The sequence below is a fragment of the Pelodiscus sinensis genome, chromosome 2 (genome assembly GCF_049634645.1).
Source record: "Pelodiscus sinensis isolate JC-2024 chromosome 2, ASM4963464v1, whole genome shotgun sequence".
Lineage (NCBI taxonomy): Eukaryota > Metazoa > Chordata > Testudines > Trionychidae > Pelodiscus > Pelodiscus sinensis.
The window spans coordinates 79464351-79476919 of record NC_134712.1 but is presented as its reverse complement, the minus strand read 5'-3'; the positions used below and the strand labels follow the sequence as shown (position 1 = coordinate 79476919).

General features: G+C 42.9%; 1 protein-coding gene across 1 annotated transcript in view; it reads right to left on the bottom strand.

Moving 5' to 3' along the window:
- Window positions 1-282: 282 nt before the first annotated feature.
- Window positions 283-12569, bottom strand: part of USP14 (ubiquitin specific peptidase 14) — a 38039-nt gene continuing 25752 nt past the window's right edge. Inside the window, exons 12-16 of the mRNA XM_075920914.1 lie at window positions 11132-11224; window positions 6858-6986; window positions 4509-4569; window positions 1139-1246; window positions 283-970 (exon numbers count right to left, since the gene is read on the bottom strand). Coding sequence (XP_075777029.1) covers window positions 825-970; window positions 1139-1246; window positions 4509-4569; window positions 6858-6986; window positions 11132-11224 — 537 coding nt within the window. The 3' untranslated portion in view covers window positions 283-824. The remainder of the gene's footprint in view (window positions 971-1138; window positions 1247-4508; window positions 4570-6857; window positions 6987-11131; window positions 11225-12569) is intronic.

Sequence of the window (12569 nt, the reverse complement as noted above, 5' to 3'; positions counted from 1 at the left end):
GGACAGCACCTCTTGCCTTGACGTACAGAAGAACATGCCCATAGGAGCTCAGTAGTAAAAGTGCATGAGAAGTGGCATCAGAACCTCTGAATTAAGCCTCACAGATACTTTTGGGATGCTGCTCTACAAGTTACAGTTCCTAAAGAATCCATAGCATTTACCTATGTGCTCTGACAAGTACTGAGGTGACTGATTCAGTGGTCACTTTAGTTTGCAGTGTAACTACCTGCTTTGAAACACAGATGACATCACATTTCAGGACAAAGAAAGGACAATTTTAAATAATAGCACCTTTGTGTTGATCACCATTTATTTGAAAGACATGAAATGCCAGCAACAGGACATACTGAGGCAGCAGGTCACGCTGGACAAATACTTGATTGTAGCCATGTTTTCATGGGTTATGAGCAGCAGCACTTGAGTTACACAAGGAGACAATTTCCCTTTCACGTTCCTGGCAAAACTGTCAGACAAGGCAAAGGATGGACAGCGATTGAACAAGTGCCATAAACCATGCAAGAGTAACAAATGATAGGTGTGTAATAAATATTTGGTTGAAGTTAGAGGGAGGCTCATTTTAATTAGTTTGAAAAAAATTATCCTTAGGTTAAAGCTGTTTGTTGTACCACTGAGTGAGCAGCAGTACAGTCCAGCAATGAGTTTGTTTGTTACATGGAGCAGTTTCAAAAACATTAATTTTCCCACTTCATGTGAGGAGAAATGGCTTGAACAAAATGTCTCCACTGTTAAAGCTCCAGGGCTAAAGAAATGGTCAGCGATCAACATTTATTTCACACCTAGGCAGGAACCATTAAAACTGCAGGCTAGTGTTCATCTTCAATTACTTCAACTCTGCGAGGTCCATAGAGTAGAACATAAGCTATATGCCAGTCTCCACCTCCTGATAACCTCAAAATATCTTCAGGTGTAACAATGCTGACTTTGTCATCATCAAATTTAATCCATTCATCTACAAAAAAAAACAAAGATACTTGTAATTCTCAAATACATAAATAGCATATTTAGTGATACCTCTTCCTTCTAAAGGATACAAAGGTCCCGTTTTAAAACAGTTTAAATGAAAAACTTAGCTACAAGTTAAGCAGTGCAGCTAACAGCACTGAAAAGGATTATTTACCTTGTTTCCTTTTTACCCAAGACACATAATGACCTGAGGAACTAGATCTTCCCTGATGTGTTAGCACTGCCTGCAGGTCGTAAAAACCACAGTTATTGGAGCCAATATCTGGGGGGGAAAAAATACATCACATTGATTACTCACACATTAAATGGACTTTACATGCAAAGCACAGAACCTACTGAGTAACATTAATCTGTATTCACTTTAAGCTTGTCTTGCCAGACTCCCCTTTAAATATTGCAGAGTTCATGGAGTCTGACTTCTTCTGGAACAGGGCTGCCAAAGCAGTAGCTATAGGGCTGGATCAGCTGCACGGTCTCCATTGCTCTATTTGTCCTATGCTCCCTCCCCTCAAAAGCAGGGTATTCTTAGTAAAAGTCAGGGACAGATGACTTTTGCTCCTGTGATTTTTTTTTTTGGCTTATTGTCTGCAATCTATCCCAGACTCTTACAGAAAATCTGAGAGAACTTTAACCTTGCTTTTAATGCAGGTTTTCCCATTTAAATAGTACAGAAAACCCCTGAGTTGCAACTGCCTAAGTTGTGACCTTCCAGTTTTGCACTTAAAAAAAAAAGTTGTAAGGGGCCAGGAACCCCCCCGACTCACATCCTCAGCCTGCATATACAACGGAGAACAATGCCTATCGTAAATGAGGATTCAAGTTGCGACACTTCCCCAGGAACCAATTGCATCGCAATTTAGGTCACCTTTTTCCTTGTACTACGAGTTACATTGTGCTGGCCTGGCATCAGTTGCCAAAAGGTCTCAAAACCCACATATAGAATAATGTACAGTTCTATACTACAACTTACAGCATGATTCTACAGTCAATATGAAATAGCTATTGAGATCTTTATTTACCTGAAATGATCTTTGTAGATTTTAATAATTTTTGGCCAACATTGATGCTGTTCAACTTCAAAGGAACCCAATGATATTTCTACTCTTCACATGCAGTTATTTACCACTGCACTAATGCAACAGTAAAGTCAACTATTTACCAGGATTATTCTTTCACCCCACAGAACAGGATAAATGATTTTGGAATCTGAGTTATTACAAAAGAAATACTGCTGAGTTCAGAGCAACACTTGAGAGCATGCTGAACTTAAAGCAGATCTCATTTTACCTGCCAACACTGGTTTTGGAAATTCTTTTTTTGTGGTAACTTAACATGGGATAGAAAAGTTATTTTGAAGTTCCTGCTCCTACCTATTTGTATTGTGAACTTAGACAGAAACATGGAAAATAGTTTTATTGAATTGTTATTACTGCAAGCATGTAGATGTCATCACTCATTATGAAAACCTGAAAACTGCTTAAAATCTGTAATTCAGTAGGGGCAGCATTTCCTCCTGTGGTGTCTTAGAATCCAATGAAAACATTGGTACAACTTAAAGTAAAACCTCACTGCGTGTATCTTAAATACATCTGAAAAGGGGAGAGGTTTTCCTTAGCTGTCTATCACTAAATAAAAAAGTCTAGCAAAAAAATGTGGATGAACCCAGATGGATAGGAGGCATCTGAAATGGGAGAATACAAGCAACTAAATTGGATGAGAAAGCTCGCAAGTCACACAGCACTATGATTTTTGTCCTTCAGAAGCTCTGCACTGCAGTCACTTTGGAAGCAGTCATTTGTTAAATAGAACATCAGTTGAATGCTCTACTAATCATATACCCTGTCTGCTACCTGCGCAAAGCCAAGCCACCACCACACTAGAGTAGGAGTTGAACTTGTATTGCTATAATGAATAAAAAAAGTCCCAAGTGTGTTTTCATTACTTGTACCCCAAGCCTGGATTCTACAAGAGAAATGAATTGAGCTGACTAATCATTAAAATACCAAAACATAATTCCAAAATAAATATTTCTATTTAAATTCAATTCTAATGTTGGAATTCAACTCCCAACCAGGACACTTGGAAAGCACCTGTATATCAGAATGCAAGTGCCTCTCAGTGCACAACATGTCTTCTGCTTGCCCAATGGAAGAATATTCAGCTCCTGTAATGGTGTCTGTCTATGCAGGGAGCACTTACCCTGATAGCAAACATGTCTTGACTTGCCATTAATCTTTCCATTACAGGCAGTCCCCGGGTTAGGTACAAGATAGGGACTGTAGGTTTGTTCTTAAGTTGAATCTGTATGTAAGTCGGAACTGGCATCCAGATTCAGCCGCTGCTGAAACTGATCAGTTTCAACAGTGGCTGAATCTGGACGCCAGTTCTGACTTACATACAGATTCAACTTAAGAACCCCAGGCATCCCCAAGTCAGCTGCTGCTGAAACTGATCAGCGGCTGATTCCAGGAAGCCCAGGGCAGGGGCTTCCTGAAGTCAGCCACTGGTCATTTTCAGCAGCTGCTGACTTGGGGACACCTGGGGCAGAGCAGCTGGGGTGCTGCTGAGTTGGTCCAGTGGCGCCCAGAGCGGCGCTACGGGACCAACCGGCAGCGCCCCAGCTGCTGTACCACAGGCGTCCGGAGCAAAGCCGCGGAGCACGGGGGCAGCGGGACAGCCCAGACGCGCCGTGGCTATCCTGCTGCCCTCGGGCTCCGTGGCTTTGCTCTGCTTTGCTCCCCGTCCCCCTGGTCTGCAGACCAGGGGGACGGGGAGCAAAGCGGCGGAACACGCGGGCAGCGGGACAGCCCAGACACGCCGTGGCTATCCTGCTGCCCTCAGGCTCCGCGGCTTTGCTCTGCTCTGCTCCCCGTCCCCCAGGTCTGCAGACCAGGGGGAGGGGGAGCAGAGCAGAGCGGCGGAATGCGCGGCCAGCTGACAGCCCAGACACGTCTGGGCTGTCAGCTGGACGCATGCTCCGCTCTGCTCCCCCCCCCCCCCCCCGCGGTCTGCAGATCAGAGGGAGGGGGAGCAGAGCGGAGCACAGCAGAGCGGAGGAACGCGCGGCCAGCTGACAGCCCAGACGTGTCTGGGCTGTCAGCTGGCCGTGCGTTCCGCCGCTCTGCTCTGCTCCCCCCCCCCCCCCCCCCCCTGGTCTGCAGACCTGGGGGACGGGGAGCAGAGCAGAGCAAAGCCGTGGAGCCCGAGGGCAGCAGGATAGCCACAGCGCGTCTGGGCTGTCAGCTGGCCACGCGTTCCGCCGCTTTGCTTCCTCTCCCTGGTCTGCTGGAGACCAGGGAGAGGAAGTGCCCCGTTCGTAACTGCGGATCCGACATAAGTCGGATCCGCGTAACTCGGGGACTGCCTGTATTTTACACTGCACCAGGGTTTGATGATTCATTTTCAAAGCAATGAAAAAATAAAGTTCACCAATAGAGAATTTCCCTATAGACAAGATAGTTTTGCTCTTGCTTAATTAGAATACAAGTTTTAAATTAACATTAACTCTCTCAAAATTCACTTACCCTCAGGAAAGGAAAATGGTTCATATTTAACTTCTTTCTGTGCACCATCACCTTTATTAGACTAGAAAACAATGAATTTTTGATGATTAATTTTAAAATGCTTTGCTTATAGCACTATAAAGGTACAGCCTACATCTTTAAAGAGGTTGTTTGTCTTGAGTTTTAGTTTGCTTCACACTAAACACTTTAATAGAACCGGATTTCAAAAATCTGCTGAATACCCACATTCTGAAAATGACACCAATTTAAGATTTCAAGTTGGGCACTCAGTCACTATTTACCTTTCAAAGTACAGATAGAAATCCTAGGGCTAAAGAGAGATGCCAGGGGTTCACAAGTCCAGCCCCCTGATAAAAGCAGGTCCAACCCTAACTAAATCTCCCATCCAGGGTTTTGTCAAGCCAGGACTTAAAAACCTCTAGAGATGGAGATACCACCACCTTCCTAGGTAAACCATTCCAGTGTTTCATCACCCTTCTAGTGAAATAGTTTTTCTTTATATTCAACCTAGACCTCCCCCACTGCAACTTGAGACCATTGCTGCTCCTTCTGCCATCTGCCACCACTGAAAACAGCTTTTCTCCATCCTCTTTGGAATCTCCTTTCAGAAAAGTTAAAGGCTGCTATCAAATCCCCCCTCACTCCTCCCTTCTGCAGACTAAACAAGCCCAAATCCATCAGCCTCTCCTTATAGGTCATGTGCTCCAGTCCCCTATTATAGTGATAGATACATGCATGAAAATATTTGACTGGGACTACATTCCCAACAGGAATAATATCAGCAGACAATCTGAAAATGGAATGGAGTGCCAACAAGATTATACAATAGAAAGTTTTCATCTCTTGAAAGCAGGGGAAAGGCTAGAAAGGAAAATAAAAAGATGGGAGACAAACTAATCAATGCTATTCACAGCAAACACTTTTCCTCCCAAATCTACAGGGAAAACAGTCCTTCATTAAAGACTGAAATGAAAGCAAAGGTGGCACGTGATATGAACAGACCAACTTTAGCAATATCTATACAATTGTACAGCTTAACATACAACGTGACTCTTTAAAGAAGAATCTAAATCAGTGTTGCATACAGGAGATGAAAACTGCTTTTAGATCTGTCCTGTTCTATAACAAGATCAAAGCTTACATTAAAAAGCAGTTTTAAAGACGTAATATCGAGCCAAAGACATCTACTCCCACTCTTCAGTTCAATATCAATCACAGTCAGTTGGGCACTCTTAAGACAGAGCTGAGAACAACTTGATCCTATTGAGAATTAAGTGATCTGCAATATTTGGACATTTCACAGTTTATATATTTACAGGACTTTATGTGGGAAAAATACTTTGTTCTATGTGACTGCTCTCTACCCTCAAAAAAAAAAAAGTGCAACTGCGCTATTTCGAACCATTCCTTACTCCTCGTACAATGAGGTTTACAGGAATGGCAAAATAGCATGTCTGCTATATTTTGAAATAGTGGATGCGTTCAAAAGACGGGGGTTGCTATTCGGGATACCCCTGATATCCTGAAATATCTCTGTTGTGTAGATATACCCATATGCATGCGTATTATGCTTATTTTTTTCAGTAGGTAGTGAAAAAAGTACAATATTTAAGGCAATTGTTTTCTGGCCTTTTGTCGTGTGAGGTGAATTTTTAAATCAAATTAGACATGTATTTTTACCAAATACTGCTGAATATTCCAAGCTTGCATTTTGGAACACATTTACTCCATATTCTTTAAACAAACCTGAAGTTTCATAATCTGATCACTATGCAAGTCCTCAAGTTAAAGCTGGTATGACTGACATTAAAGCACATTGGTAAAACCAGGTTAACGTTCTCTAACATAATAAGCAGCTTTCACAGCCTACAAAACTGAAGTTGAAGTTGCTTGAACATATCACATGAAACGGTCACTTTTTCATACAGTAAATCTAAAGCAGCTATAGGTTAGACCTCCCTGTCCAGGACCTGACCAGTCTGGACAAGGGATTTTGCTAGATCAGGGGAGATCATTTCTGGCCCTACTGCCACTGGGGCTCTCCCAGCCACCAGCCCACCACCATGACTCTCTGGTCCTAGAACAACTGTGGTCCAACATGTACTATTCATCTCACCAATACACAAGTGTGTGTATAATCTAAGGTGGAGATTTTTCAATCAAATCCAAAGATTATTTTTTAAGAGGAATGAAAAAAATTTCCAACTACTGTCCATTATGTCAGCATGCAGGTTTGCAAATTGACATACATATTAGCTTTAAGACATGCTGTTCTATTTTCACAGATTATATGAAACCGAACATTAAAGAAACTATATAAAACAGCTAAGAAATTTTCATGTAACCTACATTCTTTGGCTGCTGATTTATTTTTTTGTCTTCTAGATCCTTGAATTTTGACCGAAATGGCACCATCTTTTCTTGAAGTTCTGGTGTACATAACTCATATACATCCAACATAAGAGGAAATTTGACATCCTAGGAACAAGTTACAAAAAGAGTCAGGCTATTAGTTTACCATTCCCCCCTCTGATCAGTTAAATGCAACAGCCATCTTTCTGATACAGCCTTTTCTTGATTAATTCAAAAGTATCAAATAATTTTAGATGTCCACATAACAGATGTTATAGAAATATACACAACTGTCTGACAAGTGCTCTGCTGAAAAACTGACTATAAATATTTGTGTATGTTTGCATATGGGGGAGGGAGGGAAATGAAGGGCTTTTGTAACAGGTCATGGTAATGCAAGCTACAACAGAATTGTTAAAAACATTTACATGTGATCTGATTGCTTGATATAATTCTAAGCTCTGCAATATGCTAAGAATGATATGATGGAGAAAGAAAAATGTGGCACTCCCACTGTTAAAATTGTACAGCTAACACAAAACAATGCAGTTCTAGGCCAAAATATTTTTCACTGGCATCAGCTAGGGATGTGAACGGATAACCAGTTACCCAGTAGGCATCATCCTGAACTGGGCATGTTAGATGTTACTTCAATAACGGTGTTAGAAAATTGTTTTCAGAGGCAGCAGAACAGGGGGAGTGGAGACTTAAGCACCTCTCCCTCCCTCAAGCACCAGCTCCCGCCTGCTCCCCACCTCAGAAAGGCAGTTGTGGGGGTGGGGGAGGGGAGAGATGCAGCTCCACAGGATACGGTGCTTGTGGGGGTCAGCTCCCGCTTCCCCCACTTGCTGCCTCTGATACAGAGGCAGGGGGCAGGAATGCGCATAGTTGATAGGATTATTGGTTAATCATGTAGTCAGCTGCATGTTGACATCCCTATCTTGAATGGCTTACCAGGTAACAGTTAACCATTACCCAGGGAGCACCCTCTGCCTGCAGTTTGCCAAGGGTGGAGGGCTGAGGCCAGCCCCATGGGGTGGGGAATCAGCAGCCTAGCGCTTGGGGATGCCAGACTGGGCTTAGATTTAGTTTGACTGGAGAGAAACAAATCCACAACAGAAAGGTTAAAAGGGTTGCATTAGCAGATCTTAATGCAGGATCTGACTTCACCTGCGTGTTTTTTTTTTTTTATTATAAACCATTTAGGCTGCTATTGTAGAGAAGTGTTAATAATGTGCCCTCTTCCTAGAGTTCTGAGGAGGTTATAAGAATTTTTAAAGAGTGCAGACTGCAGATTAGGTTGCAGTGAGATCTTAAGCACAGTATTAGGCCCTAAACTACACAAGTCCACCCAGGGAACAAACTGAAGAAACACTCTGAACTTTCTGTTACAGTGAGATTACGGGTAAAGTACAGCAATTCAAAGTTAAAAATATCTGATTTTGTTGTGACTGGTGTCACTTTAAGAAACCGCTCTCATACTATTTACTTTCTCTTAGATCCTGACACTAACCAATGTAACACACTTGCAGGGTAGGGACTTTAGTGAATGAATACTGGAGCAAAAGCATGGGACTAGGCCTCAACCTTGATAATCTTCATGGTAACATTTTAAAATTTACATAGGTTAATGGCTTAAAGAAAGAAAGAAAGAAAGAAAAAGATTCTTTTAACAACGTAATTCTTTGAGTGTTGAAGATCAGCGTTCCCTCTTAAGATTTTCCAATTATAAGTGGAGTGGAGTTTTGGCTTGTGAATCAATATTGAGGTCATGTGTGCTGGTTTGGATGTGTGTCACAAGTTATTAACACACACACACACACACACTCCCCTCCGCCCCCGCCCCCCCCAGCCTCTGGAGCAGACACCCCATCCTCCATTCCTGCCAGATGGTTTCAACAAAAATACCAGACACACTTGACATCACATGACAATCTACATTACATCTTATTTAGAAAATACCAGACATTTATATTTTTCTATTTATTTCCCAAACAGAAAGTTCAAAACCGGACACCTGGCAACCCTAATTCCCGGACCCAGCTGCCAGAACAGGCCCTAGCCCCTCCCACCATGTGGCAGACCCAGCCACTGGAGCAGGCCTCCTCCCTGCCCCCGGAGCTGCAGCAGGTCCTGGCCCTCACTCCAGTGGCTCCCTCTCACCACACCATTTCAGCCTACCCCACCACTAGGGCAACTGCTTGCTTCACAAGTGGTGCTGCACAGCTCTCCAGAGGAGGTGGGCAGGGGAAGAATTTTTTGTGCTCGGCCATGCAGACGCGCACCTTAGCAGAAACTATGTTGTAGATATATGAAAACTGATCTAGATGATTTTTTTAAAGAACTATCCTGTGTTAGTAACTAATACACAGTAAATTGTTCACTAGAAGAATTCTACCCTGGATCCTGTTTATTTGGCCTTTCAATTAGAGCTGGATTCCAGACAAGTGATTTCCCTTATGTTTTAGAATCTGTTTGGGACGAGGCACTGGAAACCATCAAGGCCAGATCTTTGCTATGTGGCAGTTACTGGCTCTTCAGAATACTCCCAGTGCCTCAGAAGTAGCAAGCACTAGGCATGGTGCTAGGTGTTGTGCAGGTGCTAGGTGTTGGGTAGTTTATTTGCAAACTCTTTGAAGCAGGGGGTCTGTCTGCATACTCTGAAGCCATGTGCTCTGGGGTTTCTACTTGGGAGTTTCTGAGCTGGTGAGACACAGCAAAAGTTTCAAACCAGGATACGGTTGCCTCTTTCTACACGGTTCTGTCGCACTTCCTCTGTTGCTTTATTTACTGTTCTGTGTGTATTCAATCTTAACTGAGGGGGGCTGGCTCTGTACTCCCAGAAGGAGTAGGGCTGGGGACAGCAGGCCTTTGGTGTGTCTGCTGTGCACTGTGCCCCCCCAGCCAGCTATGCAGCACTTTATCCGTGATTTAAAAGGCCTAAGGCTCCAGCCGCTGTTGAGATAGCTAGCCCTGGGCCCTTTCAAATCGCTCTGCCCCAGGGCATCTACTCTCTTCACCCCCATCAGGTCTGTATTAAATCAAGTTGAGAGTTGACATGCCAGAGTAATTATATAAGCCTGAGTAAATGCCTTGCACTCTGCTTCCCACTATCAGAAAATATTGTATTAACATTTGTGATGAGGGCATGGCTGTTATTTGACTCAGATTTGTTAGCATTTTAAAGCTGAGCTATGTGCACAGATAACATGCATGCAAGAAGAGTAGTTTTGAGAACTGCAAAAAGTCTGTATCATGTTAGTGTTTTAGCAGATGCTTCATTTTTTGAAAGCCGTTTTCCCTGAAGATTTAGTGACCAGACACTATAGTAAGAGAAGGTTATTAAACTGGGCCTCAGCTGTATATTTTTTGCTTTTACTTAGTGACCATGACTTTGTTTTATTTATATAGCGGTTTTCAGTATACTGCATTTTTGTGTGTTTACTAGCTTGAATTTATAGAAAGGATTATAAAAATGCTACAAAGGCTGTGTTAATTTTCTTATTTGATTTTGTATTAAGCAAATATCTTAAGCAGTGCACCTTGCTAATAAAGTATCCTTTGTTTTAATATTTTTTCTTCTAAAACTATGAACTGTTTAAAAATGTATATTATAGCTAGGGATTTTGTTTGTTCTAGGGGCACACAGTCACACGTTATTTTGATATTGGTGCAGGACGTAACAACTCAACCCACATATAGATGGAAAATATTAGAAGGAACATTGCACACAAGCCTTCTCTCTGTTTTATATAGTTTACATTTTATTTCTCATTCCTTTTCCTAAAAGGTGGAAAAGCAGGTTCTAAGGAATCTAAGCAGCCCTGCTGCCTTAACACGACAAAATAAAGCAGTGAGTCAAAGATAAGAGGCTCACTAAGTCTGGATGTTCTCCTCTGAGTTTTGATTGGGGAGTAAGCTGAAAGCAAAGGCCCTCACCACAGACAGAATACTCACAAAGTTGCAAATGTGACATCCTCCTCTGAACTAATGGTGAAGACAGGGTAACAAAATACTTAATAGCATCAGGTAAAGTTTACTTCAGTTCCATGCAGAAAAACATTTTAGTCTGACCATGCAGTTTTTGTGACCTTTTCAACATATTTCTTTATACAAAGACACTGAATGCTTTTGGGATGAAGATGTACCATCTATATGAGGAGTAATTTGAGAACAAATCCACTGGAAACAACATTATCTGCGTTAATAAACTAGAACAAAATTCTGACATGCTAAACTTCAATATAATGTTGATAAAGATTGCTACTGACCTTAAGAACTTTGGCATTCACTGATTCCTTCTCTTTGTAAAAAAATCGAACCATCTGAATAGTCAGGTAGGCAGGCAAACGACTAATCTTGGACTAAATAAAATATTTAGAGGGATCCGTTACATTTCAAATGTTCGCAGAAAATTTAGACATTAAGCGTTTTTGTTTTAGACTATAGGCTTTTCTTGGAGGGACTGGGTCTTCCTATGCTCAGATCCTGCAAAGCTGTGCAGCTTCCTATTAATACCCACGCAGGGGCTCAGGTCTTCACCTAAGGGACTCTCCCCAAGTCCCAAAATTGCTTGAAAAGAGGGGCTCCTCCCTCAGCCCCAGGTCAGAGCTACTGTAGGCAGTAAAGAGAGGCCCTCCAGCCCGAGCGTGAAGCTGCCACAGCCAGGGTAGCTCTGAGCCAGAGCCGGTGGGAAAGAGCCAGCAGCAGCTTCAGGTTCTAGGCATGGAGGCCGAAGGGCTCCACATGCTGCCCCTTCTCTGAACATGGGCTCTGCACTGCCATTGGCCAATGGGAACTGGTCTGGTAAGGCAGTGTTCTTGCCCACAAGTCATGCGCCACAGAGCCTCATGCACCCCGCTGGGGGCAAACCTGCTGGCTGCTTCCAGGGCGTAGTGCAGTGCCCCAGGACAGGCAGGCACCAGGCAGCCTGCCTTAGCACTGCTGACCAGGAGCAGTCCACATATGCCCAAGCCCCACCTCCACTCATCCCATCCACAGCCACCTCCTGTACTGCAGCCTACACCCCAGGTATGAGCCCCTCCCTAAACCTGGAGTCTCCTCTTGCCCCTCATCCACAGGCCTATTCCAGAGCCCCCACCCCCTCCTATACCCTAAAGCCCTCATTTCCAGACCCACTCTTGAGCCCACATCCCCAGCTGGAGTTCTCACCCTCTCTCGCACACAGTCCAGAGCCCCATTGAGACCTGAATCCCCATTTACAGTCCTCAGCCCAACCCTTTAGTTCCACCCCAGCCACTGTGAAGAATGACTTCTGTTATGTGATGCATCATAACAAAAGTAATTTTGCACATGGACATTAAAAACTCCTAGGAAACACCGTTCCTATGTGTTTGTGTAACACCTAGCACAAAAGTGCCCTGTTTTGATTGGAGCTTCTGGATGTTCTGGTATTAAAGAAATACATTGCTCACATTTTTACACTTCTTGATTCTTCAAATCTGCAAAGGTTCAACAGATTCTGTTCCAGTAACAACTTAGTGTTTTGAGCCAGAAAATTATTGTCAACATGATGAAGTTAGTAATAGAGATGTAGCCGTGTTAGTCTGGTCTTGCTGAAACAAAAGACAGGACTATGCAGCACTTTAAAGACTAACAAGATGGTTTATTATTTAGTTATGGTTAGTTTATGGTTATTATTAAACCATCTTGTTAGTCTTAAAAGTGCTGCATAGTCCTGTCTTTTGT